General features: G+C 35.8%; 1 protein-coding gene across 1 annotated transcript in view; it reads left to right on the forward strand.

The window, feature by feature from the left end:
• AGBL4 (AGBL carboxypeptidase 4) overlaps positions 1-18,108 on the forward strand; it is a 988,954-nt gene that overhangs the window by 42,208 nt on the left and 928,638 nt on the right. The window contains exon 3 of the mRNA XM_072867873.1: positions 8,451-8,575. Coding sequence (XP_072723974.1) covers positions 8,451-8,575 — 125 coding nt within the window. The remainder of the gene's footprint in view (positions 1-8,450; positions 8,576-18,108) is intronic.

Raw genomic sequence — 18,108 nt, forward strand, 5'->3', positions numbered from 1 at the left:
TGTTTTTAGTAAAAGAAATAAATCACAGCATCATCCCCCCCAACTTTCTTGTCTTTTATATTCAACTAATAAATTCAAGCTGGTTTATGCCTCTTTCCTTTTTCAATCAGTCCTTCTCTCTTAAAGGTTTCCAGTTCCCTTAATTTTTTGTGTGGAAGATAATTCTTTGGCTTGCTTAAAAATGTCCTTGTACCTTTTTCACTTCATTCAGAAGCTAGTCCCACAACTTTCTTTTAATCTAATGATTCAGATTAGCTGCTGTGGGTGATAAATTCTGCCTCCTACTCTAATTGAGACAAAAGTTTTAATTTATAAAACTCCTGTGGGTCTTTTAGTCTAGGCCACACTGTTCATTAATATTTCTCCAATTTAACTCAATACAAAGGAATTACAGATTTATTCATTACAATTCTTTGGGACCATTGAGGAAACAATAACTGCGATCCCAGATACTATGGGCAGAATGCCCTTAGGAAATGGGTCTAGTGCACCTTACTTACGTCACTTGTGAGGAAAAATATTGCAAAGAGTGGAACTCAGGCTGTGATCCTGAAAAGGTGTGGAAAATCAGATTGTGCTCTCATTGTTATGAATTAGGAGCAATGCCATTAAAATCAATATTGTTACACCAGAAGAAATAGGATAGTTGGAAAGGATAAGAACATTTATAAGTTTTGGATTCACTGCTCTTCTCCATATTGTTGCTGAATCATTTGGTAGTGAAACAAACAAACAAATGGAGACCCATAACTCTCATATACCCAAAAGATCAATACAATTTATTTTAATGCTATATTCAGAGATAAACAAGAAAAGTGTAAAAGCTAGAATTTTCATGTGCTGTCAGTCACAATTAGATTTTATCACATTGTCTAATTACAATAAAAGCTGAATCAGAATCGCTCAGCCTCTGTAAGTTATGCACTAATATGTACATCTCATTTTACCCTTTCCAGTGATGGGAGCTGGCCTTTTACCAATTGCTGCTAAGAGCTAAGATAGTCATTGTTCCTGTACAATCTTTTTCACAAAAGCTACTGATTTACTGTCCTTTGGATGTCACTATTGATAAAAACTTAAAACATAATGGAAACACAGCAATTTCAACTTGCTTGATTGAGGAGGAAGGATAGAAAAGCGACTACAAATACAAGTCTGAAGCATCCAGGTCCTCAAGCCATGTACTTTTGAAATGCTTTGCCTATTTGATAGTCTTGAACATTTTTTAAAGGCGATTTGGATTTTGACTGAAAGCTGAGTCATGAGCATTGCTATTGTTTTACGTGAAACATCAGGTTCTTAAAAGAATACTATATTGTTGAAGAGTATTTAGGTTTTTTTCCAAAATGTTAACTGTAGCAGTGTAGATATTACTTTGTATTGCAGACCTTAATATGTGCAATTTTAATTTTAAAGTATAGTTTAATTTACAAAGTGTTGTATATGTCTTTTTTCTGGTATTGTCTTTTTATTCAAATCATGTGCTTTGCAGTTTCAGGAATCTTGATTTGACATATGCTTTGGGCAGGAGTCCAGGAGATGATGCAGAAACAGTCACAGGTTTTCGGAGTTCATCACTATTTCATTAGATTTTTTCCTATTTAAAAATCAAATGCTATTTACAAGTTGTTTAGGACTTCTCACCAAACTATTTTTTATAAATTCTTTTCACAGACAAAGACCATAAAGCCAGTGGGAATTTACAACTGATATTCTTAGATGCACTCCTTTCAGAAGATATCTAATCTTTCACTCAAGAGAAGTTTTTACAGATCTCGGTCCCTGTAGTTCCTGTTCCATTTAGAATGTATCAATAAAATTTCTTTGCATTATCATCTCAACGTGTTTTGTGATCTTTAAGGATGAACTCCATTGAGGGTATTCCATATTCTACATTTGACCTTGTTTTGTGAAATACAGAGTTGCATGAAAATATAGATTAATACTGTTTGGCTATCTTGGGCTTGATCCCAGGTTCAACTGGTGAAAATGATGTATATTCCAATCTGTTCCTTGGTTGTTTTTGTTTAAAGAATTTGTATAGATTGAAATGCAGCTGCAAGTGTATTAGTGATTTTCTATTGCTTACTTGTCAAGATTTTTATTGTGTGGATGAAAAATAGTATTTCAAAACCTGGCAGCATATTGACAAAAACAGAAGAGCACTTTGTGTAATTCTCTTTTGAAAAACTACCTCTTTTAGAGACAGAGATTGCCCCAGCTACTTCCATTCATATGTATCTTGATCAATAGATTTATTGATAGCTTTTAGCCGAGATTTAATTCTTTTTTATCCTCAGTTCACCATGGTGCTCACTTTTCTGAATTAAGAAACTAGAATTAGGCTCCTATAAGCAAGGCATACAATATGCAAGTGCTGTAGGTGTAAAAGGAGGCATTTGACCTTTTGTTGCTAATCTGTGACAGGTGCAGGCTATTTTCTTCCAAATGGTGTTAATTTTCATGTGCAAATCCACCCCCTGAAACCTGCATTCTATATATCCACCACAGGGGAATTGGTGGTCATCATGAGTACTGTAATGGACAGCTGAGAGGGATAATCACTGATATTTCAGCACATTCACGCTTGCGACTCAGTCGTTTTTAGTGCACTTCTGTTTTCACTGCTTATTAGGGAGGCTGAAGTTAGTTATTCATTGCTGGACAAAAAAAGTGTCTGAGAAAGTTCATGTGCAGGGAACAGCACATTGTTACAAATTAGTTTCCTTTACCATTTCTGGCAAACTCATTACAAAGTAATCGCGCCCTGTGCTGAAGTGCACTTCCTCTGGGACCAATAACTGTAAATAAGCAGGGCTGCAAGCTGGCTGATAAGTTGTTGTTCTGAAGATAACGGTCCTTTTTAGCAGAGTGTTTGACCTTTTTCTTTATATTGCCTCAGGCTCGTCTAAGACCCTCAAGGTCTATTTTTCATCTTAAAATTCTCTGTAGGAAAGCACAATGTGTGGTTTAAGAAGATTTTAGGATTGCTTAACATATGTATATTTTCTTTTCTAGCATTTTTATGATAATTGTTAGAATGCTTCGTAAGTTTAGCTAGCATTTTCTTAAGCAGGTTTTCTTTCTTTGTGTAAAGTACACTTTTTATTGATGTAGGAAGCAATATACATTAATATTTTATGAGGACTAAGTGTATGTTGCATGATTAATAAAATAGTAACATTGGGCTTTTTTCTGACTTTTAAAGAAACTTGAAACATGCTATTGACCCCTTTCACTATTCACATTTTGAGAGTATTGCACTAAACATTACTCTGTAAAGCAATTTAAGCAAATATCATTAAGAATTTCAGCTTGAATGATTAAAGAAAAGTATGTCCCTTCTTTTCTCAGTATGCTAAGAGTATTGAACAGAACTGTGACTGAAAATTGAGCATGTCTTAAAAACAAACCCCAAGGCTAAGTGAAAGTCAGTTTATAGACATCTGGGAATTTGATTTGTTCACATCTTCCCATCAATTTAAAAAGATCTGTGCCAGTATTTCTGTAAAGTAAAATAATAATAGAAAAAAACCCTCACAACTAATCTCAGCGTGCATAGGAGAAAAAATCCATAATGTTTTGTAAAGTGCTGGCTACTCTAATAAATTGCATATTTTACTTTTAAGATATAGTCAGAAAGCCATTTGATAACCAGGCATGCACCCAAACTGTAAAAAAATAAATTAAACAAGAAATGTCTTAGAATGCCAATAAGTTCAGATTTTCCTGCTCATAATGTTGTTGGGCTTTTTTCCCTTCCAGATCACATTACTCAATCAGTTCATTAATTTTACATGTACCTTAAATAACATTATTAATATCTTATGTTTTATAACGTTAACCCCCAAATATAATGCTAATCACAAACTATGGAGTGATAATGCTTTAAAAAATGTTGTATAATCTCATAGATACCACATCTGTACTTATTGAATGGAATGGTGATGATTTCACACGGGCATGAACCCAAAGTAAAGCAAAGCAAAGCTGATGTTTTAGTAGTGTGAGACTTTTTTCTTTGATTTTAAAAGAACATACTTAACCAATATCGTTATGAACAGATTCTCTTACTGCGATCACAAATTACCAGACTAGCAATGTACACAGAATAAAATCCGTGCATGGGAAGGGTCTTACAGGAGTTATATCGAGACTGAAAACTACTGGTAGGTACATTTCACAAAATTGGTGCTATCTAGCTTTCTCTTAAATTTATCATCATTTCAGCACAGAAACTGTCCACCTCAGGTACTGCAAAGCAGAGTGTACGTACTGCGTAATTGCACAGAGATTCCTGTGACATAGGAGGAACTTACTGTCTAACTGTTCATTAAACAGTTTTCTCTCTTGCTATACATTTAACAAAAAAAGAATTGTTAAGGAACCTTATAGAGCTATTAAAAAATAAAAGCAGTTTAGAAGTTGTTTGCTCTTAAGAAAAAAATGTTTATTTTCAATGTTAAAATATTAAAATGGTATAATGGCTAAATGGAATAGCATAATCAATGCTTTAATTGCTGTTTCATGATTTCTAATGCATTTCACTGTGTTACCTGTGGCACTGCAATATAATTCTCACTCATTAGAATAAATCTATTTCCCATGATTACAGCAGTGTGAAAGCAGTACATAAAATTAACTTGGTTTATGAGATTAACATCGGGAAGTTTATAGCCTTTCTTGGACACCAAAAAATGTTTTTCAGTGGCATTATCAGGTTTTTACAAAGGATCTCTTATTAAAGTGAGGAAGTGTTTTGTTCTTACAGTTCTAGGCTTCTTTGTACCAAAACTGCCGTCTTGTTTAATGACATTGCTATGTGGGTTGAAATTAGGCTGACAGATTGTGAGCAAAGGCTGTGATATTACCAACAATAGTCTATTGAGCACGAGGAACTTGTTGAGTTGGTTACCGAAGGCATTAGTGTTCAGTCCAGCCTATTTAGCATCTGGAAGACAGAGAAGAAATAGTGTGCTAATGAAATGTACAAATGATACTAAACTGGAAATGGCTGCAGGTGACTATGGCAGCTGATGGTACTATGAAGGAGCCTAGTAAGAGGCAGTTCTGTAGGCAAAAAGTAATAAAGTGAGATACAATTCACAAAAGGAGAAAATACTGCATTAAGAGGGAGGTGAGCATTCAAATCAAGTATTACAGATAAAGAGAGAAAGCAGTGTTGGGAGTCCCAGGGAATCGTGCACACAATGATTAAATTGTTAAAGGTTCTGCTGGATTTGAGATCACTATATAGGTTTTCCAGAGCAGACTGGCTTGGAGTGGTTCCAGCATACCAGCTCTTCACCATCAGTGATTTCACTGACATAGGTACAATTCTCCAGTGCTAGTTTAGGGATCCTATGGACTCTGTAAAGTAGTTCTGAGTGGGCCATCTATCCCCCATACAGTTCAGATCAGTTTCATGTTGAAAAAGAAGCTGAAACGTGCGATAGGTCAGAAATCAAGGTCTCATATTGCTCTGATTTTACTTATTCACTTAATAATGTTTTAGTTTCCTATGCCTTGCAGTACAACTTTTTAATGATCTTTGAACTTAAAATATAAATTTAATTACTTCTGTGTTCTTCTTTGGAAGTAATTAAATCAAAATTTGCACCTCTGGTCTGTGCTGCAGATAGCTTAATCCACATCTGGAATTGCTGGGATCACTAGGAGGCATGTATACCTGGTAGTTTACAAGCTGGACCGAGTCCACAGTCTGTGTTCATCCAGCCTGCTGCCTTAATTGTAGAGGATCCACCAGCATCACATGCACAACTCAGGCTGAAGTGACTCTGGGTGTCCACACATTTAGCTTTGTCTAGAGAGAGCTTAAACTGTGACCTGTGAGGCAACTGGAATCCAACCTGTGTGGCTGAACAGCTTGGACCACCTAAATTCTGAAATACATGAGGAATATTATTTTCCCAATGTCATATGTTCATGACATTTAATGAAAAAAACAGTAAAACAAAGTCCTTTAATTAAAGGTACTACAATGCAATAGCTTGATTTCACCACTCTTATTTACTTTGGATAATAATCTGTAGGAAAGAATAGCTTGCATTAAGATTCAAGTCCTGTTGTGAATAGCAGTGATAGATTTAACCCCTGTGGCAGAAAGTGCACTTAGATGAGTAAGGGACTTAAGCTAAAGTCAGGCAGACGTGGTGGGTTGACCTTGACTGGCTGCTAGACACCCACCCAACCGCTCTCTCACTCACCCTCCTCAACAGGACGGGGGGGGGAGAAAATGAGATGAAAAAGCTCGTGGGTTGAGATAAAGACGGGGAGATCACTCACCAATTGCCATCACAGGCAAAACAGACTCTACTAAGGGAATACCAATTTATTGCCAGTTACAATCGGTCTGGATAGTAAGAAACAAAGAGAAATTAAAACACCACCTTCCCCCCACCCTTCCCTGTTTCCAAGGATCAACTTCACTCCCCGCAGGAGGAGCAGCGCAGGGGCTGTGGGGCTGCGGCCAGTCCATAGCAGTTCCTCTCGGCCGCTCCTCCCCCTGTTCCCCTGCTCCAGCCCGCGCCCTTCCCACGGGCCGCAGCTCCCGTCAGGGGAGCCTGCTCCAGCGCGGGGCCTCCGCGGGCCGCTGCTCCTTCAGGAAATACCCACCCGCTCCCGCCTCTCCCCACAGGACACGGGGGAGGGAGTCTCTGCCCCTTCCCTCCTCTTCCTCGAACCCTGGTTCTCCTCGGACGCCCTCACTCCTCTGCCTGTGTGGTGTTTTTGCCCTTCCTTAAATAGTTTCACCGAGGTGCCGCCACCTCTGCTGACGGGCTCCGCCGTGCCCCGGGGCCAGGCCGTTGTGGAGCCGGCTGGAACCGGCTGGAACCAGCCGTGACCAACCCAGCCTCTCCTCAGAGAGCTCAGCCCTGCAGCCCCCGCTGCCGGAGCCTGGGCACGGGCACCCGATACAGCAGATGACATTATTTATATTTGGCAAAGGTATTCTAGCTGTACAATATTGCTGTTTTTTTTCAAATATTTCATATGCCAAATGTATCCTTCAGGCAAGTGTTTAGGAACAGATTGTTAGCATGAAGCGGTTTTCTGCAGAAGGAATCAGTGAAGAGAATTTTCTTCTGAAAAGAAGAATGTGGGTAGGAAAGTAGAGGATAACATTAAAAATAGGGAAGATTAAAAATGTTCAATTAGTAAAGCTAGAAACAATTTAGGATAAGGAAGGAATCCTGCAAATATATTGATGAACAGAGTTGAAAATGTTTTTTCCTGCTTCATTTCCACCCCAGAACAGCAGCTCAGCCAAATTTTGGTGCTTGTGCTCATACTGAGTAGCATGTTACCAATGAACAGTCATATGGACTGAAAGGGGACTTGCTGAGGAGGGAATTGTTTAGCTCAAATAGTGTTATAAATAACTATTTGAACCCAACAGTGTCTATCCAACCCAAAAATATATATCTATACCCCAAAATATATCTGAAACCATAAAACCAGGTCATCTTACAGTGCTATTTTTTTTAATAAGTGTAATTTAGCATGTGAGCTAAAGCATGGCCCTGTCTTACAAGACCTGATGAGATGGGTTTTGGATTGGATCAGGAAAATGCGAAGTCTTACTTTTCTAGCGTGTAAATGAAATGGACAGTCTAAACCCTGTCTTTAAAAATCTTGGCACACTTCAAAGGAAAAATGCCAATTTAGCAATTTAAAAGCACTTAGCAAGTTTTCCCAGTGCTGAACTTCATTTCTATAGCCAGTGTGGTTGCTTGCTGAATAATGCCATAGGGGACAATGTAGCTTTGACTATATTTGAAAATATTATTCCATGAAATTCACCAGGAAAAAGCTGAGGCAAAATCTTACAGCCTTGTTTGTGTCTTTGGAAGGAGGTGATAGTGGCTGCAAATGGTAAAGGAAAAATATTAAAATAGCTTTTGAATCACAAAGGAGATGAAGGCTGGCCCATCTGTGGGGACAGAGGGATGCTCAGAGCACCAGCCAGAGGGGCCAGGTGGAAATCTGGGAACTCTTTAATCTTAGAGGTGCTTGAACATGAGCAGCAAATGGAAAGAAAGAAATCCATACGGGGGGGGCTAAAAGAGGTGCAGAGACATTATCAGAAAAGTGGAAAAAAAAAAAAAAAGGAAACAGTTAAAAGGATGTTAGGACACTTAACTGGAATACTGAGATAAGAGAAGACAAAAAGTCAATTTGATTGAACAATAAAAATCCATGTTGTCTTCTTTTTGGTGTATTCATATGCATGTAGCTTACTGGTATGTATTTTATTTTGTGACTATGATTAAGTCTTTTAAAACTAATTCTGAACTGTTGTAAGGCTTATTATACTTACATATTTTAACCACCAGAGGTAGAAGTTTTTAAAACTTTTCTCAGTATAGTTCCTGGAGAGTTCGTCAGCCATTTATTAAAATGGATTCTTTTTCATATGTTCTTGGTAGGTAACCTTGGACGGGTGGACAACATCACAGACTTTGAGTATGACCTGTTCATTAGACCAGACACGTGTAACCCACGCTTTCGAGTTTGGTTCAACTTCACTGTTGAAAATGTAAAAGAATCACAGGTAAGTGATACTAAATTTGATGGTATGATAGCTTTAAAAATGGCTTACTCCAGAATATATTTTATTAAACAAAAAAGATGACATCCAGGGTTTGTAACTAAAAATTTGCTGTAAAATATATTTTTATTCTTTGAATTTTTATAAGTAAAAGCAGGTATCAGCATGACTGGATATCACCACGTTTTTCAGCTATCCAAGATAGGAAGTAATTACAAAGACAGTATAAGATTTGCCACCTAACAGGAGTTGTATTAGTAATGGCTGCTATATATTTGTGTTAATATATACAAACCAAATATATGTGTTAAAATATGAAAAAGAAGTCCATCATAGCTGTTCAAATATTATCACTCAAGCCTTCATTTAATACATGTAGAACAATGAGGTAGCGTTGCAAACAGGCATTACTCCAGGGACTTGCGGTAGAAGAGGAGTTGCCTGCCAATGTGTCCCTTGTGAAAGAGGAGGTTTAAATGTGAAACAACTTGATAGGCACCTCTTTCACCTACTTTTAAACAATGTTTCTTTGCAGTAAAAATACCTCCTGAGAAAGAAACTTCCTTACTCTCTTTTTTTCACTTGTCTTAAGCTAAGCCAAAAAAAGTTACGTACTAACTTTCACACTGACAAATCAAAAAAGATTTAATTCCACTTTTCACATGTACCTTGGATTTTATTCTGGCATTCTGTCTTAGTTTATCATAGTCAGACTGTCACTTTCACTTAATGGAAAGAAAACATATTTAGTAAGAGAAAAAAACTGCACAAGCTTGATACTTGTATTCCTACGAGAGTAATATCTTAATATCCACCACTGAACCATTCCTGTTACAACTAGAAATCATGAAATTGTTTATCTATCTTCCTGGAGCCTGATACTTTATCAGACAGACCCTTTCCCCTCCTGTGCCTTACTCAACTATGATCAAATTAGATGGTAATGAGATGAATGGGAATCTGTCTCAAGGAGGCAAAGAGATCTGGCAGAAAGATACAATATATATCTAGTGCTTACAGGATATTTGTTTTCATGGTTGTCTACATGAAAGAGAATGTTTTCACTATTAAGTTTGACTTGTGAGGTCTGTTTTTATAATGTGTGTTTCTATAATCTTTTTTTCATCTCTCCAATTTCCGTTAAAATGAGACCTGCATGAACGTAATCTAGTCTGGAACCTTTTTTAGGTCTTTGTACTAGCGGACATGGGCAGTATTAGTCATTGCAGCTCAGCTATATTAAATGAATGTTAGAAACTGCTACATCAAACATACTGTGTAATCTGGTTTGTGCATTTTGATTATTTTCTTTTATGTTTTACTAGAAAATAATAACAAGGAAACCCATACCATTCAGTATTGCTTAAAAATGTTGCACTAATACATGAGCAACTTTGATCACTTTATGTGTAAAATTAGATATTTTAATAACTCTATATAAATAATTACCTGTATAATGTTATATTTAATTTTGATGTATCATATAGGTGATGTGGGAGGAAGGCAGATCTATGCATTTATATATCCTAGGTCTGGTTTCAGCCATTTAGATAAGGACTCAAAAGGAGTAGCTACTTTTATTAGTTTTATATATTGCCTATATTACATTTCCTTCTCATTGTTCCTCTTCCTTCAACTTGAAATTCTTAAACAACTTTATTTACTTAGATTTGAAAATATGTTGAAGATTTTCTTCTCATTATAAGAATATCTCCAGTTTTGCCTGACATTTCACACTAAAGCCTTTACTCACAAAGAAATTTATTTCAAGAGTATCATGAGAAAACAAGACGCCTCCTTTCATTACCTGAATTAGAAATCATGAAAACAAGAAACCTCCTTTCATTACCTGAATTAGAAATCATCCATTCTGTTTTTCTCCTGTTGCATCAAACCCAACATTGATGCAACCCAGGCATTGGCACCCAACAGTGGACAAATGGATAAAAAAGTGAACGAAAAAGACACAGTGTAAAAACAACAGCCATACTAATACTAGGAACACATAATTGTCCTGTATGTATTTCTGATTTAGGTTTCAGTTCTACTACTGGATAGCAGTGCAGTTTTTACAATATGTTTAGTGCAGTATTTTGTGTTATTAATCTAGTGATAAATGAAAAGAAAGACTATTAGACATTCCTGCCAATCTCACCGTCCATGCATTATTGTTCGGTAGAGAACAGGTTTTTTACATTCCAGTTTTAATTTTCTTAAGGCATGGAGCTTCCACTTCCTATGTCTCAAAACTGTTCTATAGTCTCATCTCACAGTGTTGCTTATTTTTGGCCTAAAGCTTTCCTTTATTTAATCCCGCTATTCCCAGTTGCAATTCTGCTTAGTAATAGCTCCTCTTGGTACAAATAAATCCTCATCATCCTTGGCTAACATTTATATTTCTGTAAATTATAACATTCCTCATCATTTGTGTCTCAACCTACCTATCATGTTTGGTTCTTTCAGCCCTGTATCCAACAGAGCATTTTACCTTTAAGTGCTTAAGTATTTTTCCGCTTTGGGGCCTTTGGACTTTCATCATAAGTGAATCTCTCCAGCCCTTTGATAATTAGCCTAGTTTCCCAGGGAAACAAAGCTTATATGATCACACTGTCTACTTGTGTGGATTTTGTGTGGCTGCTGATCCTTCTCCTCTCCTTTCTCCCTCAATAGCTTCTTAACTCGGCCAGTTTCAACACCACTGGACAGGAATTCCTGTAAGTTTCAGGAAAGCAGGCTGCCAGATGGGCAAGAGACCTATCTGTGTTCCCACTGCTGAAAGGCTATCGTATGAGATCATTTCTTATTAAACATCAGAGAATCCACAGAGGAGATGCATAGGAGAAAGTACTCATTGGAATTTGCATTTTTAAGATACCAGAGAATCCAACCATGAAATCCAAATCCATAGCACTTAGTGGTTTTGCTTCTTGCAGAACTTGTTGTTTTTATTATTATTATTCCTCTTTCAGTTCCTTCAATATTTTCTTTACAGCGTGGAACTAAAATTTAATGGACAATTCCGAGTATGCTAACATCCCGACTTAGAGAGAGGGGACTCTGGTCCCTTTGCTCTGTTACTGTCTCAGTATAGACAGCTGAAAATTGCAGCAGCCTTTTGTTGCTGTATCACTATGGAAACTCATGCCTAATTTGTTGTTCACTATCATACATAAGGCTTTTTCAGAATGATTGCTTCCTTCCTCCTGTTATGTATGTCTTAGGTTACTGTTGTGCTTCGGTAACAAGAGCTAAGTTCTATGGCATAGCAGTGACAGCCCTAATCTTTTCAGAATTATTTTTAGAATTTTATGATACTTGGTTTTTTTGATGTTCACTTCCCTATGTTACAGTAGAACCAGTAGACTTTTTTTTTTTTTACTTGGAAGTTGGTAAATTAACTTCTTCCTCCTTATGACTTGGACTTCTACATCAGACATTTTATGTTGTTGTTTTATTTTATACTTTCTTTAGCAAGGAAAAAATCAAAAGAAATAGGTAATGGCTTATATTTATGGGAAAAAAGAACCATCATATAAGATACCTGTGAGATGTAAAATTTGGTCTTTTGGTCTCCTTATATGGTTTCTGACTTGCAAGTCAGTTGGTCTGATAAGATCTGAACTGTGTATTTTTTTTGTCATCTGTTCAGTGAATGCAATTAACACCAATATTGGAAAAAACAAAAAGAAACTGATGTGTTATATGTAAGGAGTATAATCATGCAATGGTTACACTTACAATAACCGTGGAAGGGAGAATGAAGAAAATAGGATTTGCTGTGGAACACATGGTCTCATGGGCGAAGCCTCCAACTTCTCTAATTATATACGTGTCACAGGCTGCTGTCTGTTTCTGGATAATGCCCTTTATTGGGTGAGGTTTGTTTCCTATTGACTTCAACCATGTCCCTTACAACACCATCTACAATTTTGCTAAATTCCTTCTCTGTGGAACCGGAAATTGGATGAACAAATGTAATCTCCAAATTGCATTTCAAGTATTTTAAATAGACAGTGCTTCAGGTGCATGATTATTTCTGAGCTAGAATGTCTTTAAAGGTGTTAGTAGCAACAGTGATTCATTTGAGATTCGGGGGAAAAAAAGAAATGTGTGTACTTATAAAAATATGCCAGTATACCAATATTGGAGGATTTTACAGGTGAAAAGAATGATTATTTCTCTTGGGGGCCATAGCCAGAAATTCTACTCAAGTAGTTGGCACTCACTGTTCCACATACTGTAGCCACACTAGAAAAAGATTATTTCTGTCCTGGAAAATTTACTTTTGAGGAATTTGAGAGGAGATAAGAGTTGATTACAACAAAGGGATGATAGGATTAGAAATATCTGTGAGGATTTTAATTAACTCTAACAAATAGCAACCATATTATACCAATAAGTAATGCACATCTAGGCTGCATGATATATTCTGTATGTGTATGTACCCTGAACAACTCTGCTGTCTGATGAATCATGTTCAGAAATGGTATTTTCACTGAGATTAAAAAAAGAATTTCCAACAGAAGGGGTTTCCTAATAGTGCCAAATTTTGTTCTGTAAGTGTTGATAAACACACTTGGACTTCTTAATCACAAAGGTACTGACAAAATATACCAAGAAGGATAGAGGAGAAGAATGGATATTTGGCAGCTAGGATTTGATCATTACTTACAGTTAATAAATCAATCCAGATTGAGGTTAAAATCAAAGAACCAAATGTTATTTACTTCAAAGGCATTCTTTCTGTTGGACTGAGGCTAGAATTTTGACTCACGTTTTTTGGGTTTTTTTGTTATGTATATGTATGGATCAGGAAGAAGGATAGCCTATTCTTTAGAAATTTAAACAGGATGCCAAGGTAAGACAGGTAATATCATAGCTGGACATTATTATGAACATGTGGAGCTCTCATTATAGAGTTTTCTCTTTTTTGTCCTACACTGTTATGTAAAATAAAAACGGCTGTAAAATCTCTGTTGTGTTTAATTGGTTAGATTTTCAGGAACTATTTATTGTTGGGATTAGATTTTATAGTTTGTTCAGGCCTCTTACTACTGTCCTAAAACAACCTGATGATCCTTAGTGGACAACTACTTCTTTGTGATGTTACAGCTGTGATTGTTTAAAGATATGAATGATATGTGTATAGGAACAGATAATGTCTTTTATTAGACCAATTGATACATTTTGGAGAAGCAGGGGAGGAGAAATGAAAAACAGGCATGATTTGAGGCACTCGACCTCTTTTTCTGGCCTAAGAACTCATCTTGTGCAGTTAATTCCTGCAGAAGCTGCCTCCGAAGTAAGATGGAGTAAGTATGACATCAAAAGCAGTCTAAAGTTGGAAACAGGCTACCTTTTTACTTTCTTCTTCTTAAGCAGACATTCTTCACTCTACTGTCATTTGGTGATTTAAGTTACTGGTATGGAGATGCATTATAACATCTTATAGTCTTTCCAGTTTCTGCTTTTAGAAGACAGGTATTTTCTTTACTGTGCATTAAAGGCTATATTGCATTTACCTAGCTTTGGAAAATGCATGTATAAAAGTGCCTATGTTTTTATGAAGGAGTACAGTTCTGAAATTTTGAAGACTTCTATAAAGCATTTTTTGACTTGCAACATTTCATAACCAATCTGAAATATATATTTTCTGTAGTGTGTTTCATTACATATACCTTCTTCCTAAATTAGGCATGCATATACCTTCTTATGAAATTAGGCATAAGTCATTCATTGTTGAATAGTCCGCATTAATAATGTATTAGTCCTCTTCTGGTCAGCTCCTGTAATCTCTCTAAATGGCTCTTCATAATAATTTACAAGGAGAATCGCTAGATTATTTGAATTTTGCCTGTTTAGGGAGCCCCCAGCTGTTACCCATCTTTATGTGCTCTTATGTTAATTTTAGTGCTAGAAAGATGCTGCCTCTTCCTGTATTTTGGTATTTTATTCACCTTTACACAGGTAGACAAAACCTAATCTTTTTCATGTACTAGTTTTGTTGTGTCATACAAATTTATTTGGTTTCCTCACTTCTGCTACTTTTCTTGAAAATCATCTAATTTTAAGAGATTAAAGGTAAAGGTTACTGATACCTATGCACTGCCTATCCAAGCACATTTAATGAATTTAAATTTAGAAATTTGAAATTTGGAAGTTTATAACAAATAGGCATATAGAACTAATAAGCAATCTGAACAAAGCCATCATCTTAGACGGTTTCACTGACGTATCTGAATATAATGTGTATAAGAACTTGATTACTAAGAATGCTTATGTTGGACTGATTTTTGTACTCCATACAACCATTGCAGTGTAACACAGCAGAATCTTACTGGGACTCAGGTTGAGAGTGGTGTGATATTGTTTGGTTCCAAATCAGAATCTTTAAAGCATAAGACAAGGTCTGCGTTGCTGAAAAGATAAGCTTTAAGTTTATATTGCTCTTATAAATCTGGTTTTAAACAAGGATTTTGGTTAGCTTTTAAAAGAAGCTTAGTATCTAGCATACTATAGCATTTATTTTACAAAAAAGTATAGTGTTTTAAATTTGCTATTTAGAGAAAATGTACATACTTGCCTAATTCCTTTCCTCTCTCTTTGTGTGCTTATTAAATAGTAAACAATTAAAATGAAATTAAATTTTGTATGAAAACTTTGTGGAAGAAATTTATATCTATTACTGTTACTGCCAGTAATGTAAAACATGGATGTAGACATAAAAGAAAAACTTCATGCAAATAAACATAGGGTAATATAAATGTAACAACATACCAGGAGGAGTGAGTTTTGAATTCCTCTCTGCTGCTGGGTTGATCTACTACCAAAGAAAATTAAATATTTGTATTTAAATTTCATGCAAAATTTTATGGGTGGGTAGTTTAAAGCTTTTTTTGGCAGGAATGAGAATCTCCAATACTAAAAAGAAAATGTGTGTTAGGACTAGAAAGCTTTGAGATTTGAGCATTTGAGTTCTTGAAGCTTCTTTCTAACTCACTTTATCCTCTCAAAAGACAAGAACAGTTGTAAAACAAGTATCAGGTGACTACCGATGTAAGCAAAACTCTGTGATGGATTCCTTTTTGTTTTACAATAGTCTCATGAATTAGTACTTCTAAGCAATCTGAGAAGAATGCATTTTGTTTAGCATAGATGGTGTGAAAATACCAAGAAATACATCTAATTCCAGAAAGATAGAGATTTTGTGGATAATTTTCTGTACCAACCCCTGTATCAGAACAATATCACTCTGAGTCTGAATTTTGTTTTTTTTTCTTTCCTCCCTAGGCTTTCTACCTCCCTAAATAAAAATTATGAATCTATTTAGCAGTTCCCAAATAGGCATCTATTTGCCAGTATTTGTTTTAAGTTCCTGTTCCTCAGTGATATTCGGAGTATCTGGTGTCTCTGAGAAACACTGTGGATACTCTTCAGTTTTACCTCTGCTATGACTTTATGTATGGCAACTGGAGTGAAGATATTAAATGACAGTTTTCCAGGAAATCTGGTCCAATTCTACAGATGTCAAAGTCTAACCTAAGTATCAAGCTGACGTAGTTTGAATTATCAGGCTCTGTCTTCATGCTGCTGTCCATCTATTTGGTTGAGTAAAATGGAATTAATTTTAGTTTGTTTGTCAGCTCTCAGTGAGGAAGGATCCCAGCTCCTCTTTCTTGAAGTCCATGTTTCTATGTGTTCTTTGCTAGCTCATGTGTTTGAAATTGGGGTCCTTCAGTCAATAGCGACATCTAAATTTGCATCTGTGTCCTGAAAGCACTTGGGCCATTCCCCCAAAGCCATAAAGGGTTGAATGGGTTTTGTCATCCCATATTTCCAGCTCACATTGCCATTTTGACTTTAAGATGAAACTGTAAGTAGCATCACTGTTATAACTTTTAATTCACTGCTTACTGTAATTTTAGTATTGATTTAGTTAGATCAGTATCAAGTTTTTATTTATTTCATATGAGTGATGTTTTTCCTTTGTTCTTAGCTACCAAATAGTGGGTTTCAGTCCTTGTGGGTGAACTTGGTCAAGATTTAAATTTTGACATTCATCTAAGGCCGCTGGGTTTATTAGTCATTATCATTCGCTGTTTTATTTTGCCTTGGAGAAAGGCATATACTGCAGAAGTATTGAAGTTGTAATTCTTTTTCAAAGCAAGATTACAAAGGAAGCGAAGCTCTCTTGAAACATTTTCATCAGGAAAAATCAGTTTCTTATGCAGGTAAATAAATTTAATCTGAATTAGAGAATGCTTTCACTGAAAATTCTCTAGTTTTTACTAGCAAATGTGACAACAGTTGAGGCAAAATAAGAGTTATGTATTTGCATCCTTTGGGATGTATATTTAGGAATCTAGAAGCAGCAAAAATCTGGACTTTCTGTTAGTTTTTGTTTAGTTTCACGGCATCACTGTATATGACAATGTTGTACTGCATATACTGCACTGGCCAAGTTCCTTAAAGCTTTATTTGAGTGTATACATGTATTTTATATATACAAATGTGCATACATATATATCTGTCTGACTTGAAAACATGAGAGGCTGAGTTGAGTGCATTTGGACAGCATCTTTTAAGTAACTGCAGTTACTACCGGGTAAGTAGACTATTCTTTTAATATAGCACATGCCATTCAACTTGAAAAAAAAATGGAAGAAAGAATGGTGGAGCCAGATTCATGATGCAAATTTTGTAAGATCTTATGGTACCATAGCATGTGGTAATAAGGATCCATTACTTTTTTGTAGGGGAAGGGCTTGAATTGTCTGAAATGTGTATTAAAAACCATAATGGATTATTTCAAAGGAGCCTTTGAACTTTTTAGAAGTAGTTTCGCTGATCTCTATGTTGGAAAGTGATACAATTTTATTGTAAGTCAAAAGTGCATAGGGTTAGATGATATGTATAGTGACTGAAGTAATTATTTATTTACTGAGGAAGCCATATGAAATGTTAATTAAATAAGAAACAAAGTGATGACATTTAAAATAGATTGCATGTTCATCTCAACATTTAAAAAAAGAAAAATCAATTGAGCATACTGCAGTTTTGAAGAAAAACAATTTTGCCATTTTGGAAACTTGTGCCTATATTGGTCATGTATAAAATTAGATTTATAAATGATGATTCTTCCAAGTTGGAATCCTTTCAAGTACATATAATTTTATTTTGGATCAATAATTCAGTTGTGCTTGGAATAGATTGAGGGTGCATGTGAAGCTTTGCTAAGTGCAATATAGTGTGCATCTCCATGAAATTATCCAAAGCTGTCATGACATGTATCATACTTTAAAAAGTAATGAATACAGATAGGTTAGTAAACATAGACAATATTCAGCATTAGCAAAACAACTGCTGTCCTGATGAAATATTCTCTCTTGGCAAGACAGTGTTAAATTCATAAACTTTTTCTGTTCCAGGTGTCTCTAAGAACATTTTAGATGTCAGTGTTTGGTAATTATTGCATGCATATTGTATGTTTCAGATTTAACTCTGGCTTTTGCTTACAGGAAACTAATGGCCAGGTG

Source organism: Ciconia boyciana, chromosome 7 (assembly GCF_034638445.1).
Source record: "Ciconia boyciana chromosome 7, ASM3463844v1, whole genome shotgun sequence".
In the NCBI taxonomy this organism is placed as follows: Eukaryota; Metazoa; Chordata; class Aves; order Ciconiiformes; family Ciconiidae; genus Ciconia; species Ciconia boyciana.